A 17,043-nucleotide genomic window follows, 5' to 3' on the forward strand; every position below is an offset into this window, starting at 1 on the left:
GAGTTCTTGGTTTCCATGCGCTCTGCACTGCTTCCTGTAAGGGTGGGTGGCGATCTTTGGTTGGAGCCTTACTACCCAAACAGATTTGCCCGCCAGTTTGGCTTTGATCAAGGAGTTCTGGCAAACAAGCTTTTATTTAGTGTATGTGAGAGGCAGCGATGCGGGATTGAGAAGTTGGCAAGAGCCCAAGCGGTCCTTTTGCGCAAAGATACCACGGCACGTTTCTATATTCCGCGCTCCACCCGCATTGGAGAATGCTCTTGGTGGTATTGTAGATGGTGGATGACTGCATGTGCACCTTACATGGGCTTTTCTGTGTCAAAAATTTTCTCAGTGGTAGACAGACATGTCCCAAGAAAGGACCACGTCTTTGTGACTGATAATTTGAAAAGTATCTCGACAGGCATGAGCAAAAGTGGTTTTAATTCATCTTCATCTCCACATGGTGCTTCTTCAAGCAGAGGACACAAGAAGAGAATTCATAATGCTAAAGGGCAACATTTCTCAGGGGTTAATCACGTGATGCACCAATCCCAAAGAGTTAATCGAGACTCACACCTCAAACGGGCACGACATGAAAATTTCAACAGGGCTGAGGATGGAAGATCTAGCCATATACCCAATGAAGAAATAAGGTTTGATGATATCCCTTTTCCTTGCGAAATGGAGTCTATTAATGCAGATAACCCAACCATTGAGGTCATTTCTTCAAGTGAGGAGAAAAACATTCATCATGAGAACGCCAACTTCAACGTGAGTGGTAGTGGGTCAGATCTCCTGGCTGAAGTGTCTGAATTTCAGAAAGTTCAAAATAGCCCAACTGATGGTCAATTTCCAGAAGGTATAGGGCCCATAGTAGTTGTGCGACCTCTCCAACATTTGGTATCAGTTGAGAATTTTGTTTGTCAGATTCTTGGGAATGGAGTGAACCAGAGTAGGCGAGAGTTTATCATCAGAGAAATTGAAGGTATCTTCAGCCGACTTTCCTCCTCAGAGACACCTGCTCAACTTCATATGCACCATTCCGAGATCATCAAGGCCCTTCGACTTTTGGGATCAACAGTTGATATTCTTGGGTGTGGTAGAACTGCATTTGATCAGTTTGCCCAGCTTGTGAACTGGATTTTTGAGCTTGCAAGGCGACATTCCAAGAGTAGTGCCTACATTGAAGCCTTAGGAGATGTGAATGTTGATGTGATTCACGATTTGATCCGTTAACACGAGGAATGTTTGAACACCAAATTGGCTCTTGAGACAGAACTTACAGAGGCTACTAAAGAGATTAAAGGCTTGGATGTCAAGGAAGCTACCATCAGGGAAGCAGAAGAGAGAGTTCGCCAGATGCGGGAAGAGCATGAAGCTAGGAAAACTTCCCTTAATATGCAAAAGCTGAACTTGGAGATTTCTTTGGAGCATCAGAATGAAAAAGCAACCCAGCTGCAACAGTCTAGAATTGATGCTAGAGAAGATTTACTTCCCCAGATCGGGAGCACTCAACTGTCAATGAAAGCTCAAGAGCGAGAGATCCATCGTCTGATCAATGCCCTGTTTTCTTCTTGTAGTGAGCTCTAAGAGATGAACTTATTATTATTTTTAGCATGCTTTTTCCCTTCAATAAGTGTTCTTGTAGTATGCTTCATCCACCAAGAATTCGTAGGTAGGCCTTTGCTTCAGTATTCCTTGCTCTTGTAATGTAGTTTTTCCACCAAGAACAATTTTTTAGAATAAAGATTTTGTAGGATTTTGTTTTCCTATTTCACAATTTATACTCGTGTGAATTTGGAGTTCTTGCATAGTATACAACAGTTTAACCACGTGCTAACACCATCGGTGGAAAAAAAATGAATTTATGATAGTTTACGGCTGCACCTAGCTTTTGGGCTAGCTTGCCTACGTACCTATGAAGGGATCAAGCCGAACGTAGTTCACCATCTTTGAATTGAGGTAATGAAGAGGATTTGGGGACTTGTGACTGAATCTAGTTTCTTAGGGACTAGACTGCCTACGTACCCATTTTGAGGGATCAAGTCAACCGTAGTTCTTTGTTGGGCCGCCCTTTCGGGTTTTCAACCCAGGCGTTTTTTTTTTTTGCTCTAATTTTTGCTTGGGCCGCCCTTTGGGTTTCAGCCCAACGAGCACTTTCTAACCATTAGGCATAAAACTTCTTGATGAATTTCCCATTTGCACAAGGATATATGCACTTGCCTTCGGAATTTGACAACTCGTAAGCACCCTTGGAAAACCTTAGTAATGAGCGTAAGGCCCTTCCCACTTGGGTTCAAACTTACCATGCATTTTCCTGGTAATGACAAAGGGTCTTGGACGATTAAAACCAAATTTCCTATTGAGAAAGATCTGAACTTAACTTTTCTGTTGAATGCCCACAACCTTTGAGCTGATATATTTGAGCCTTTGTTGAGCTGCCAATCTTTTCTCATCTAGAGCTTCCAGTTCTGCCAGTCTCACATTTGCGTTCTCATCGGGGTTTGTTAGCTGTAAGGCTACCCTTAACGATGGCAATTGGACTTCTAACGGTAGAACGGCCTCGGAGCCAAACACCAAATTATACGGTGTACATCCTGTTGAGTTGCGTATGGTTGTCCTGTAAGCCCATAATGCTTCAGGGAGGCGTTCATGCCAATCTCTTTTGTTTCCTGAGACCATCTTCTTTAGGATATTGCACAATACCTTATTGAAAGTTTCAGCCTGACCGTTTGACGACGGATTGTAGCTCGCGGAGAACGAGTGTTGAAACTTATACTTCTCGCACAACTTGGTCATGGACTTGCATTTGAAATACAATGCATTGTCAGATATTATCTTCGATGGAACCCCATAACGGTAAATGATGTGATTCCTTATGAAGTTTGTAACATCGTCTGCTCGTACCTCCTTTAAAGGAATTGCTTCAGCCCATTTAGAGAAGTAATCAGTCGCGGCCAAGATATATTGATGTTGACGTGATGACTTAGGCTTTATCATGCCAATAACATCTAACCCCCAAGCTTCAAATGGCCATGACAAAGTTGTCGGATGCAGTTGTTGGGGTGGCTGGTGAATAAAGTCTCCATGTAACGGCAATCTTTACATGTGGTTGCAAATTTCATTGAGTCTCGGACCATTGTTGGCCAGTAATAGCAATCTCTTCAGTTGGTTTGAGAGTTTTGGACCAGCTTGATGAGCACCGCAAGTTCCAGCATGAGTATCATGAAGGGCTTTAGTTGCGTCTTGTTTCGACAGACACCTTAACAACATACCATCAAATGACCGTTTGTACAAGGTGTCGTTTAAATACAGAAACCGAGTAGCCCTGCGTCGAACTTCAACCTTTTTCCTTGAGTCATTTGGCAACTTGCCGTGTTGAAGATATTCAATTATGGAATGGCGCCAATCAAGATTATCTAATTCCTCCTCACATTCGGAAGTTGTAACAATGTTTGAATCAACAACTTCTTCAATTCTCTCTATAGAAGGGGATAATAAGTATCGTTCCCCAACAGTGATTTGGATATCCCTTTCGTCTGGTAGAGTTAACGATGCAGCCAAATTAGCTAGTGCATCAGCTTTATCATTTTCCGACCTCGGGATGTGACTAACATGAATGTCTTGAAACTGTGACATGAGATACTTTGTCCTTTCATGGTATGGGACGAGAGTAGCATTTCTGACTGCGTATTGGCCATTCAACTGTCTGACGACTAACTGTGAATCACCATATGCTTGCAAACAATCAATATGCATCTCGAGGGCAATTTCAAGGCCAATGATTAATGCCTCGTATTCTGCCACATTATTTGAACATAAAGCTAGTAAGGAGAATGAGTATGGGATTAAGCCCCCAGATGGCGTGATGAATACTAATCCTACCCCAGCTCCGTTTCTTCTTGCTGCCCCATCAAAATATAACTGCCATGTAAGTGCTTCTGTTGTGAATACCTCTTCATCGGGCAAATCAGCAAGTAACTCCATGTTGTCGGGAGTAGGATGAGCAGCCAAGAAATCAGCAAGAGCTTGCCCTTTTGTCGCCTTTTGTGGAACAAATTTTATCTCAAACTCAGAGAGGAGAAGTGACCACTTGGCTATTCGTCCAGAGAGCACAGGTTTGGACATTAAATATCGGAGTGGGTCTGCCTTGGAAATCAAGATGGCTTTATGAGAGAGGATATAGTGTCGTAGCTTTTGGACGGCAAACACCAATGCGAGGCATATCTTCTCGATAGGGGTGTAATTTTGTTCTGCCCCTACGAGTGTTCTACTCAAGTAGTAAAGTGCATTTTCTTTTCCATCATCATTGTGTTGGGCGAGCAATGCTCCCAACGAGCGTTCTAGCGCTGCAATATACAAAATTAAAGGCTTCCCTTTGGTGGCGCCATAAAACTGGTGGATTTAACAGGTATTGTTTAATACTTTTCAAGGCATTTTGACATGCTTGATCCCATATAAACGGAACATCCTTCTTCATGAGCCTTGAGAATGGTTGACACCTTCCAGAGAGATTTGAGATGAACCGTCGTATATAGGCTAGTCTCCCTTGCAGCCCTCGCAACTCCCTCAAATTTCGAGGGGGAGGCATTTCAAGGATTGCTTTGATTTTTGAAGGATCAATTTCAATTCCTCGATGTCGGACAACAAAACCAAGGAATTTGCCTGAAGTTACTCCAAATGCACACTTCAAGGGGTTCATTCTCAATTGGTGCTTTCGGAGTCTATCAAAAACTCGTTTTAAGTCATTCAAATGGTGTTCTCTTTTTCTGGTTTTGACAACCAAATCATCAACATAACACTCAATGGTATTGTGAAGCATGTCATTAAAAATGGCTGTCATGGCTCTTTGGTAGGTTGCCCCTGCATTTTTCAATCCAAAAGGCATCACAGTGTAGCAATATATTCCTTTTGGAGTGCGGAAGGCAGTTTTCTCTTGATCTTCTGGAGCCATTTTTATTTGATTGTAACCTGAGAATCCATCCATGAATGATAGGGCACCAAAACCGGTTGTTGCATCTACCAATAATTCTGTGATTGGGAGCGGAAACTCATCTTTTGGGCATGCATCATTGACGTCTCTATAGTCCACACATATACGCAGATGCCCCAGTTTTTTTCTTAAGGACTGGAACAATATTGGACAACCAAGTGGGATATTGGACTTCTCGGATAAATCCAGCAGCAATAAGCTTGTCAATCTCGATTTCTATTTGGATTGTTAGCTCTGGCCGAAAACGGCGTGGCGCTTGCTTCACCCATCGGGCCTCATCAGATATCCCAAGTTTGTGAACTGCAACGTTTGGGTCTAACCCTGGCATGTCTTGATAACTCCATGCAAATACGTCTCGGTACTCTTGCAACAGTTGTGTGTATTCTTCTAATTCTTGCGGCGTTAACAAAGCACTGATAAAGATAGGTTTCGGGTTGTCAACTGTACCAAGATTAATTTCTTGCATATCATCAATTGTGGCTTGACCTCCCTCCTCAATTTGTGGTGGAGCTGGTTGGACTATATCAATGAATTCCTCGATGTCTTGAGGATTATCATTTTGGTCCACCGTTTCTTCGAAAGAGGTGCAATTGACCTGGACGAGATCATCCTTTATTTTCAACCTTTTGACTGTTTCGGTCACAGCTTTCTCTTGACTCTTAACTTTCCATTTCCTTTTATTATGGACTTTCCCTTATTGGGAACTGGAAGGGTTATCCAAGCGTTGAAAGACCGAGACGCGGGGTGGCTGTCTACCCCCTAATCGTTTGAACACAGAGACGCGAAGTGGTTTTATATTCACCTCATCTTCTCTAAACATGGCTTGTTCCATATTAGTAAGTATCTCGGGATCAGAATCCTTTGGATGTAGCCTTCGAAGAGACACTTTGAGCATACCACTCTCATTTTGGACTAAGAGGCCATCATCGCTTTTCTTTGCTTTACGGCCTGTAAGCTTTATCTTTAATGGAGCAAATGTTGTTTCTGGTAAGGATGCCTCTTTATGAAAAACTACACGTTTACTCGGGCCATCATTTTTGCCAAAAGTAGTCGAAATGACCAAACTGCCCCCTGGGATAGATTGATTGATCTTACGAAGAGGATGAATGTAACTTGCCGTCATTAGTGACTCCATTGTTTGTTTCAATGAGTTTGTGTCTTTTTCACTAGGCTCCTTTTTTGAAGTCTTGAAAACTATCTTTGGCTTGGGAGCCTTTGCGATCGGGACTTCTTCGACTTTTGGGGATGTCACACCTCGAGGTGTCAGCTTCACTCGAATCACCCTTGTAGATTTGGTTGCTTCTACCTTTTGTGACTTTCCTGCCTCGACAGTTGCTTCTTTCTCCTTATCCACCTTTGGTGGCTGTGTGAATGAGAGACCAGGTGGACCATAAAACTTCGCATCAGAGTAATTTACCTCTTCGCCTCTGAACGGATCCATATCAGCTGAAACGCTCTTGACTTCCCCATCCACCAAGTATTTGAAGCACTGGTGAAGTGTAGAAGGGACTACGCCATATGTATGGAGCCATGGACGTCCTAGAAGGACATTGTATGAAGTGTCAGCATCGATCACATGGAATAGAGCATCTGAATATAGGTCCCCTATTTCCATTTGCAGTGCGATAGAACCCATGGCTTTTTGCCCAAGTTGATTGAACCCTTGAATAGTCAGCATAGATGGAGACAAATGTCGGGCACTCATCCCTATAGCATGTAACGTCTTTAGAGGGATAAGATTCACGGCCGAACCACAATCTAGCAAGATTCGATTGATGGTCATGCCTCCAACTTCGCCAGTGACATAAAGAGGTCGATTATGGCATTTGGATTCAAGCAGAAAGTCCTCTTCGCCAAAGGTAATTACTGCCATACACGATGCACAAAACTTCGAGGTTTCAGTTGTGTGGACATCTGCTGATTTGAAACATGACTTGTACAAATCTGGGCTCGTTAAAGCCATTACGAGCGCTTCCCTAAGCTCTCTTGACATTTGTAAAGCGTCATAGACACTTAAAGGAGCAGGGATGCGCTTAAGATGGGCCAAAATATCATACTTAAGTGCATGTGATTGCGATGACTCCTTTGCTTTACCGGTATCAGGCTTAGGGTCTTTTGCTTTTGAAGAGGATGATGGAGCTTCCCCTGTAACAGTTTTTTCCGACAATGAGACCTTAATCTCTTTCGCTTTGACTTCTTAGAGTGGTGCTTCCTCCTTTTGTTGTGCTTTATCAGCAGATGGGATGCTTCGGCCAGAGCGGAGGTTAATTTCATCAACCTTTGTGTCAACCTCATGTTCCTCCACAGAAACCATGTTGCATTGGATAATTTCTTCCTTAATTTCAGATTCACTCGAAAAGAATTCAACTGGCAAGAACTCAGTGAATGTGACAGGGACTCTTATGGGTTGCTCATATTCATCCTCTTGAGGGATTTGAACTTTCTTTTGCGCCCTCTTCTTATTCCTCTTATTTTTTAAGGTTGGTATGCCTCGGATCTTGACACCAGGATGAGTAACAGATTTGTGATTAGGTGGGAAATGTTTGGCCATGTGCTTGGCTCTTTTAACAAATGTCTTCCACCCCTCAGCAGATTCATTGGCCGAAGAATCATCCCATATCTCTAGACTGGGTGCAACCATGAGCTCATGAAGAGTGGGAATTTGAAGATCACTAGACCATGGTGCTTTTGGACAGGCATGTACAACTGTACCCCCATTGTCGGTATTAGTACTTGCAAATTTTGCTCCACCTATTAATGCAGTGGTAAGTGTGAGCTTTTCTTCTATCATATTTGCCGTAGCTGAATGATGTTGGGAAGAAGAGTCTATCACCAAACCGCCATTGTTGAGAAGCTCTTGAATTTTGTCTTTTAGGATATAACAATCCTTGAGCGTATGACTGATGAGGCGATGATACCGACAGTACTTAGGGTCATTTGTCTTGTTAGCCTCAGCAGGACGTTTTGATTCTGGCAAAGTAATACCTTTAGAGGCCAGAAGTTGGTCAAAAATTTCTTCTACATCTTCATCATCAAAAGAATATTTGACCTCTTTGCGCTCTTTAAGAGTAAGCCTTTTGGGTGGGTCTTTATTTTGGCCTTTGTCATTCTTTTTTTCTGTTTTGACAAAAGTGGCCAATGACTCTCCCTTTGCAGACTTCTTGTCATTTTTCTTCTCTCCAAATTGATTTTTTTGAGTCGCGGACTTTTGACGAGCAATTTGTCTTTCAACATTGCTCGCCTTTGACACCAAAGCATCAAATGACTGTAGGGTTCAGCAGTGGCAACAAAAGTTGCAATGTCTGTATGAGGTTGTTGTAACACATTTGCACTGCTGATTGCTCGGTAATTTTCTCCGGGCATTGAAGATTGAGGCTCCTCCATCTCATTATGAAGTCATTAGCACTTTCCCCTGGCTTTTGGGTAGTTTGAGCTAGGTCCATGATCGAGACCTTCTTCTTTGAACTAACGAACTGTGCCAAAAATGCTTTTTGCATGTCGTCCCATGTCAAGATGGAGCCTGGCGGTAGTTGTGTATACCAAGTGAAGGCTGATCCTTTTAGGGATTGGACAAATTGACGCACCAGGAGAGCGTCTGATTGAGATGTCTCGCCACATGCTGAATAAAAATGTGCAAGATGTTCATGGGGTGAGCTACTTAAGCCATCAAATTTATCAAATATAGGCCGTTGATAACCCTTCGGGAATGGTATGGCATCATAGTGAGAAGGGAATGGTTTTCGATACCCTTGAACAGGAGGTGCTATGGACAATTGGAACTCACGAATCCCCTCAGCAATTAACGCCTTTATGTCATTTGGGAAATTGTGCTCGTGGAGCTCTCTGCTTTTTCCTCTTTTGTTTGTTGTTCAGAGTCACCGATTGATTGTTTTGCTCTGTCTTGCTCATCTATGACATCTTTTCCTTTCAGAGTGGATAGTATGCGCTATTTCTCGTCTTTCTCACAACTTCTGCTGCATTTCCCTTCAGTCTTGCATCATTTCTTGGATTAAAGGTAATCGGTCTTGATTGGAAGAACCAGTCATCATGACTTGCATGCTTTCCACTCCCTCAAGAAGTTCGGTCCCTTGGGATGCTATACAATCATTCTCTTGAATCTGAGAAACAGGATCATCATAGAGAGGATTCCATTGTAAATAATCATCCAAGCGAGCCGAGTTTAGACTAGATGACTCGGGAACAATCATCCCCATCATGTCTCGAGATTTAGAACGAGTCAATGGACCCATATAGGGCCTTGATTGATCTTGAGGTTTCGGGACTGCCCCTTGTGGTATGAGAATTTGACCCTTTGAAACAACGGCTTTCTTCACCCTCTTCCTTTGTGGATGAGGTATGTTCACCACCTTTTTTTTTATGATGGTGGCTTTGCTTTTACCCTTATGAGAATAGGGGTAAACCTCTTGTAATGTAGATTCCATAACATGGGATCTAGGGCTTAACGAAGGTTCGACCCCTTGGACCTCAATGTTTTCTTGAGAGTCATCCTTTTGACTTTCGTCGCTAGTTTCGTCGATGGAAGTCATCAAGGCTGAATCTGTAGGATATAAGTTGATCGGAATTGATCCAATCATGATTTGGACAAATCGGGTAGCACTTGTCCTCTTCGGAGTCGGCACAACCAGGGTGTTTGCGGTGTTCTCGCTTGCTATCACCATTGAACTTGTCCCAGAGAGCTCGGACAAGATTGCCTCAATAGACTGACTCTTTGCTTCTTTCTTCCTTAAAGCACGTGCGGCCCTCTTTCTTGCATTTCGGAGAGCATTCTTGGACGATGTTTTCTTCAATTGGGTCTTGACGACCTTAGGAGTGACTTGAGGTTTGGCCCTCTGAATGGGCTTTGGAACAATGCACTTGATGAGACTCTCACCAACAATAAAAGTCTTTTTGAACCCCACTCGTTTGGTGCACGCATTCTTGGTAGTTTCAATCTTGTGGAAGAAAATTGTTACTTGTGGTGCCATCGTATCTGGGTTTGCTAACCTGTGGCACAATTAAAAACGTTAGTTACTTTATGATTGGAGATGAAAAGGTAAATGGGTCCCACCGGGCGTGCCAAAAATTATGTTGAAGAAAAACTGTAAATCTCTAAACATAATTTCACCGCCACTAATCAATTAATGGGGTTTTATTATTTTAGGTTCGACCCATTCGAGACGCAAGTCTCTTAATTACAATCCCTCGCTACAAGGGAAAACCCTTTGATTCCATCATAAAGAAACAGAATGTATGTGTTTGGTTTTGCGGCTGCTCCCAAGTTCAACCTCAGGGTGCCTACGTATCCTTTGCAGGAATCAAGCCACTCGTAGTTCAAACTTGATTTGTGTAAAGGTAGATATTTGATTTGTGGGGATTTGGTTGCGGTTGCGTCTATTGGGATGCTAGACTGCCTACGTACCCTTGATGGGATCAAACCAGCGTAGTTCCAAGAATGATTTGGGTGGAGATTTGATTGATGAGAATTTGGTTGTGGTTGCGTCTATTGAGATGTTAGACTGCCTACGTACCCTTAACGGGATCAAACCGACGTAGTTCCAAAATTTAGAAATTAATGGGTAAGTGTGGCCCAATAATTTAGAGTTTGTGTCTTTGAGACGATTTGAGGATTTTTATAGGTAGATGACCTATGGGAAAAATTGAAAATTAATGGGTAAGTGTGGCCCAATAATTGAGAATTTGTGTTTGAGATATTTGAATTTAATCTCATTGGAATTTTCATGGGTAGATGACCCATAAGAACAATTGGATGGTTTTGTACCATTTTTTCCTTTTTGTTAATGTCCAAGAAAAATAATGAGCAATTTTAATTAACCCACTAATTTTCTAAAATTAACATTATTTGGACTTGGGCCCAAATATGGCAATGAGGATTGTTGAATTAATCCATTAACTATATGATAGGAAATTTGGGCCTACATGAATTTAATAGGTAATTATTTGGATTACCCATTAAATACTATGGGCTTTTGAGAGTTAATGGGCAATTATTTTTTACAGCCCATTTTTCTATATCGGGCCTTTGATATTTGTTGATAGTTGGCCCACGAACAAGGAGCCCAGAGGAACTTTGGTCCAGCAAGCGATTGAAACAACCTGATGGCTATCCAACTCTTTGTAGAGTTTGTTTCCAAGTGAAATCAGACTTTGCAGTCCCATATTTATCTGGAATACTGGTGATCAATCCGAATTAAGAGCAAACATTATTACTGTTCAGTCTTTAAAAGAGTACACAAAGTCACAATCAATACAGAGCCTCTGCAAACAAAAGCAGGAAATCAGAAGAAAAAGTTGCCGCAACATATTAAGAGGTTTCAGACTTCTTTTGTCTTTTTCCTCTTTTTAATTCTCTGCAACACTAAGTTTCTTGTGCCCCTTTTTTTTTTCTTCCAATCTCCAACAAGATGACGTGAGCCACCTTCTTCTCTTTCTTTTTTTTTTTGTTTTGACTTTTCTTCCTCTTTTTGATGGCTAAAACAAACCTTTTTTTTTTTATTTTTTTATTGTCAAACATCATGTCCTATATTTTGGTTGTTTAAGAAACCAACAGATGGGGCATTCAATGCGTGGGCTGCCCCAACGTGGCTCTTCCCAAGTTCTGCTTGGCTGGCACCTTTCTCTCCTTTTAACCCAGCAACATCCACGAAGTGGCATACGGCCACTTTCTTTTCTTTTCTTCTCGGTGGCTGTCTCTTTTTGTTTATTGTTGCTATATGCAATCTTCTTGCAGGTCTCCATTTTTTTTTCTGCCTGTTCTTTTCTTCACAACTAACTTGCTTTTTTTTTGTTTCAGTGAGGAAAATAAGGCTTTCAGAGGCAGAGATGGAGATGAATGGTCAAAGAGTCCAAGAGGTAACTCAAGCCCTTTTTTTTTTGTGAATACATTTTGGGCTGAACCCTCAAAACACCATTTCTGTTTCACATGATTTTCTTTTGCTCGGCAGAGCTTTGTTGAACAGAAATCCTCTCATGGATTCGTTGCTCATGATTTAAGGGTTGCCACCCATCATGGATATCATCCATGAGTTTGATTTGAGGGTTGCCACCCATTATGGATTTATCATCCAACACAATGATTTAAGGGTTGCCACCCAACAAGCATTAATTGAAAGAATCCATATACCTGTGAAAAGTATTCTTGTGCTTATGCTCTTGCAATTTTTCTCCTGCAGCAGTTTTCTTCTTCTGTCGTTTCTTTTCCCCCTTTTTTTTTTTACTGCTGTCCCTTTTATAACCAAGGGCCTTCTTAGTGTATGAAAACTGAATAATCAACCCCCCCAAAAATAGGAGCCACTAACCTCTCTTAAGAGTTTTCATTGGTTTAGAGCTCCACTTCTCTACCCTCAACTTTCTGCTTGTTAGATGTGGCTAATAACAAATATCAAAATCATGGGGCCTATCCAACCCACGTTTCAATTTTTTTTTTTTGATTTTTTTTATTCCAACACCTCCATAGGAAATTACTCATCTACGTGGCTACATACGAGCTCAAGCATCAGCCCAGGGCCCAAGTCACTTGTACGAGAAGGATACGTGGTTTACAAATACGAGCTCAAGTTCATTCGAAACCCATGTTGCTACGTGGGTTTTCAAATCTAGCATATGATGGATTGGTATCCGAAATAAAAATATGAGTCTTAACGAGTCTGTGATCAACATAAGCCCACCAAACAACGGACTGGACCAATTTCAAATTTAATTGTGTACTTGTCTAGTCCACGCCAACTCACCTAACATAGCCTAAGAATACTTCTATAACGTTTTAGTAGCTTTGGTCCTTACCTTAAATTGTGGTAAAAAGAAAAAGAAGTAGCAATACCGATACAGTTTACATTTAAGCCGTAAATGTGGTAATAATATTAGTCTTGGACATGATCTCATAGGATTGGAAAGGCACACAAATTTTGCAATGGTTTGCTCCAATTTAGAGATGAACACTGATCAATCCACAGCGGAGGCTCCTTAATTTGTTGAGCTCCAGTCAATTACCTGTAAAAAATTTACAACTAATTAAGAGAGCAGGAAAACAACAGGGCATAATAGAAGAAACCAAGCATGAAAAAAGAGTCATCACCTGGTAAAATAGGTAGCCCATCCCGGGTAAGGATGTCGACCGAAGAAAATGAGGGTCGAACAACCCATTGTAGGGAGGATCGCAGTCTTTCTCCCGACCACCCAAGTTCAGTTTTGTGGTGATAACTGATTTCAGAGATGTGCTCAACCTTGGCATGATCCAAGCTTCCTTCTCCGCGTATTCGCTCTACGAGCTCATTAGGAACACTTACCAAACTCAAATTTTGGAGACATGTAAGGTGTTCGATTCCATTAGGCAATTGCTTTAACTCCATGCATTCAGTAATTACCAGTGTCTGTAATGCAGGCATCGCCCCCCTCTCTATGACGATCACATTCAACTGAGGAAAATCCATTAGGTACAATTCAGCAAGCTTTGGGAATCCTGTATGAAAGACCAATTGATTTCCGACGTATGCCTTGTTTAGCCGAAGTATGGCCAAATTAGGCAGAGCTTTGATGTGAGGAAGAAAATCTTCTGTTAATCTTGACCAATGCAATCTCAGTGCTGTAAGGTTTTGAAGAGAATGAAACCAAAGCGGAACCCTCTCTAATTTTCCAATTAGACCAAGTGCGTTGAGTACAGGAGGAGCTGACGGCAATGCATCCAAGCGTAGCACTTCATCCTCTGTACTTGTATGGACAAACAAGTGTTCAAGGAGTTTCATGCTTTCGATGGACTTGCACAAGTCCTTCTCATCGGCCTCTCTCACATTTGTTGAGCTCATTCTTGTGAGTTGGGTCAAGTATGCAAGTTGTTTGGTTAACCCGTCTTGTAATTCGATAGCGTCCAAAACTTGTAAGCTCTTTAGCTTACATATGTCCAGCGGTACTTGTGTGCCATCAAAGAAATAATAAGACCTAAAAAGATCTTCAAAATTGCAATGGTACATCAAAAGATGTCGTAAGTTATTTAACTTAACAGTCCCATCTGGAAGTGACCTAATTTTGGAATGCCTAATGTCCAGGGTTTCCAAATTATAAAGGTTTCCTATGTCCCTCGGAAGCTCTTTCACTTTTGTTCCTTTCAAGTTTAAATACTTCAAGTTAAAAAACTTCACTGTTTCATCTGGGAGTTGAACAATCGGGACATGTCTAAGATCCAAGACCTCTAACAGTTTGAAACCAGATGGCAATTTTTGAAATGAAGAAGAATCAGCCATCTTAGGAACAAAAATAAAGAATGTGCGAACCTTTGACATGTCTCCGTGTGGCTGTAGTTCTCCACAGTTTGCTTGCATTGATAAGCGATGGGGAGGTCTGTTATCATCCTTCATTCTTTGCTCATTATAGACGGTACAAAAGTTCTCAACTTTGGAAATTGAAAGAGCAAGTTCTCGTAAAAGGTCATGCATCTTGAACGCTTTTGCCCGTCCAAATGGTTCCCTCTTAACAACTTGTACCATGCATCGGCAAGTGAGCTCCGTTACATAGCCTTCGGCAATCTCTTCTGGCTTAGCCCCTGCAACTTGTTCCACAAATCCCTCAGCCATCAACAATCTAACAAGCCTATCACATTCAATCACGTAATCTTCTGGGAAAATGCCGAAATATAGGAAGCATAGCTTGAGTCGGTAAGGTAAGTCATTGAAGCTTAGCAACAAGATGCTCTTCACTACTTCAAGCAACGGGTTGTTACTTAGCTCACAACTCAAACGAGTGTTAAATTCCGTCCACTCAGACGCAAGCCTTTTGGTTGACATGAGAGAGCCCAAAGCCACTATTCCCAGAGGTAAGCCTTGGCATTTTCCAACAAGATCCCTAGCAACGGGTTCAAGCTCTGGTGGGCAACAATTATCAGGCCGGCTAGAGAAAGCTTTCCTGGAAAAGAGATCCCAAGCCTCATTCTCATTAAGAGGCTGAACGTGATGAACATGACATCCAGCCCCAAATGAGAAAGAAGCGATGTCTTCTCTCCGAGTTGTGAGCATGATCCGGCTTCCATGTGCTCCATCTGGAACTGCTACATGTATTTGCCTCCAAAGATTAATATCCCACACATCATCTAGCACAATCACATACCTCTTTGGCTGCAAATAGTTGACCAGAATTTCCACCATTTGTGTGTAGCTCATATTGCTCAAGTCTTGAGGAACATCTTCCCTTGCTGATGTAAAAAGTTCTGTTATCAAGACCCTTAAAAGATCTTCAATGTTGTAAGTTTTTGAGACAGTGATCCAAGCATAGCAATCAAACTTGACAGTTTGAGTGTTGAAGGTGTTTGCAACTAAGGTGGTCTTGCCAGAACCCCCCATACCAACCACAGAAATTACAGTCCTTTGAGGCTCTCCAGACAGCAACCATCCAACTAACTTCTCCTTAGCATCTTCGATTCCAACAAGTTCATCATCTTTAAAGAAAAGAGATAACTCACCGAAGATTTCGACTCGATTGGGATCGTAACCATGGGAATTAGTCATGGCATCAATACGATCAACACCATAAGGTTGGTTTCTTTCCTGAATGGCTCTGATTGTTTTGATGATGAGCTTCTGCAATTTGGTGGTGATCCGATGCCTTTCCCAAAAGTTCAACGGTAAGAAAATAGTTTGACGAAAGGCTCTTGTGAATGGATCCCAACTTCTCTGTTCATTTACGTGATATTTGAACTCGTCAATGATGTCTTCAACATCGATGGACAGGTCCCTCACATTTGCCACCCAGGTTTCCTCAATTTCACTGAGAGCTCCGTTTCTTTCGGCATCTTCCAAGAAGGCTTTCATGGTGAGCAACTCACTCCTTAGATGCTCAAGTTCATCACCAACTCCTCCTAACAGAGGCACTCTGCTTTCAAGAAATGAACCTATTTTGCCGATCAAAAGTTCCACGCCAGCTGAAGCCATCTCCTTTCTTCTTTCTTTCACTCTCTGTACTTGACTGCAAATTCTTTGTGTGTAGGGTAATTCAAATGATCATCTTGTTTGTCTGATATATATAGTATTCACAACACTAGTGATTCTTCTTTGTGACCGAAAGTTGACAGTAATTAATTATATATGTGAAACAAAATTCCTTCTTATACTTTTTTGTGCACAAATTTCTATCAATTAGATGCTTACGATGCAGCCTGAAAAGAAACGCGTGCAATGTGGTTTTCCATTCATCTTTATGACTATTGTTCTTAAAGTTATATTCTTTGCTTTATTTATTTTATTGCTTTACTTATCAGACTAAAAACTAGGAACTTTCCATGTATTTACTTAAGCGTAAGTAGCTTGTGGTTTTGTTGTTGTGAAAGGAATATCAATTTTATGTCATAGCACGTTTGTGGACCAAAAGCAAAGGTTCTCTCCATTTCATATCGCTGTGTGCTCCTTTCTTTCATCGTCCTGCAAGAGGGTCTAAGCCAAGTGAAGAAGTGTCTTAGCTTGCAGACGTCTTGGTTCGAACATCTAAGTAGCGTGTGTCAAAACTTTCTTTCTTTTATGTTTTGTCGACAAGTTTCTTTAATCAAATATGAGTTCCCAAGTTCCCAACACAGTAATGGTGCCCCGTCCTCCATGGCACCCAGATTCGAAACCCAAGAAGTTTCTTTCCTCCAATGTAAAAAAAGAAAAAAAAAAAAAAAAAGGCATCTATTTGAGGGCAATTGGATGATTACAATGTTGCCATCCAGAAAGAAAAATGCTGACACTGACACTGACACTGTGTCAGCAATTATCAAATGGATAAGCACATAATCAGTGTCACTTGTTCTTTTGTTGTATTATTTATTTATAGAAGTCATTTTTTCTTCTTTTTTTTTTTTTAATCTTTCGTAGCTGTTAAGTATTGTTCATTGCAAAGTCGATTTCGAATAGACAAGTATGAGAAAATAATGAAAAGATGATTCCAACTAAAAATAATGCAAGAACATTCAAATTTATGCCTCGAAACAATATGCTCAATGACAAACCTATCATTATTGCATTTCAATTTCTTGGCTGCTTGTAGGTAACCATATTTTTATTGCAGGACACCTTGTGTGTTTACTACGA

At 41.4% G+C, this 17,043-nt stretch overlaps 1 protein-coding gene and 1 long non-coding RNA gene across 2 annotated transcripts; one reads left to right on the top strand and one right to left on the bottom strand.

Moving 5' to 3' along the window:
• Positions 1-12,611: 12,611 nt before the first annotated feature.
• On the bottom strand, positions 12,612-15,909 carry LOC103342718 (disease resistance protein RPM1-like). Its single transcript, XM_008246355.3, has 2 exons — positions 13,068-15,909; positions 12,612-12,982 (listed from the first exon to the last, which is right to left on the bottom strand). The coding sequence occupies exons 1-2, from the start codon at positions 15,907-15,909 to the stop codon at positions 12,975-12,977; spliced, it is 2,850 nt and encodes a 949-aa protein (XP_008244577.2). The 3' UTR covers positions 12,612-12,974.
• Positions 15,462-16,087, top strand: LOC148915890 (uncharacterized). Its single transcript, XR_016127708.1, has 2 exons — positions 15,462-15,602; positions 15,709-16,087. It is a non-coding gene; the product is annotated as an uncharacterized LOC148915890 (long non-coding RNA).
• The last annotated feature ends 956 nt before the right edge of the window (positions 16,088-17,043 follow it).

This window comes from Prunus mume, linkage group LG6 (assembly GCF_029339155.1).
Source record: "Prunus mume cultivar Tortuosa linkage group LG6, ASM2933915v1, whole genome shotgun sequence".
NCBI classification, from domain to species: Eukaryota; Viridiplantae; Streptophyta; class Magnoliopsida; order Rosales; family Rosaceae; genus Prunus; species Prunus mume.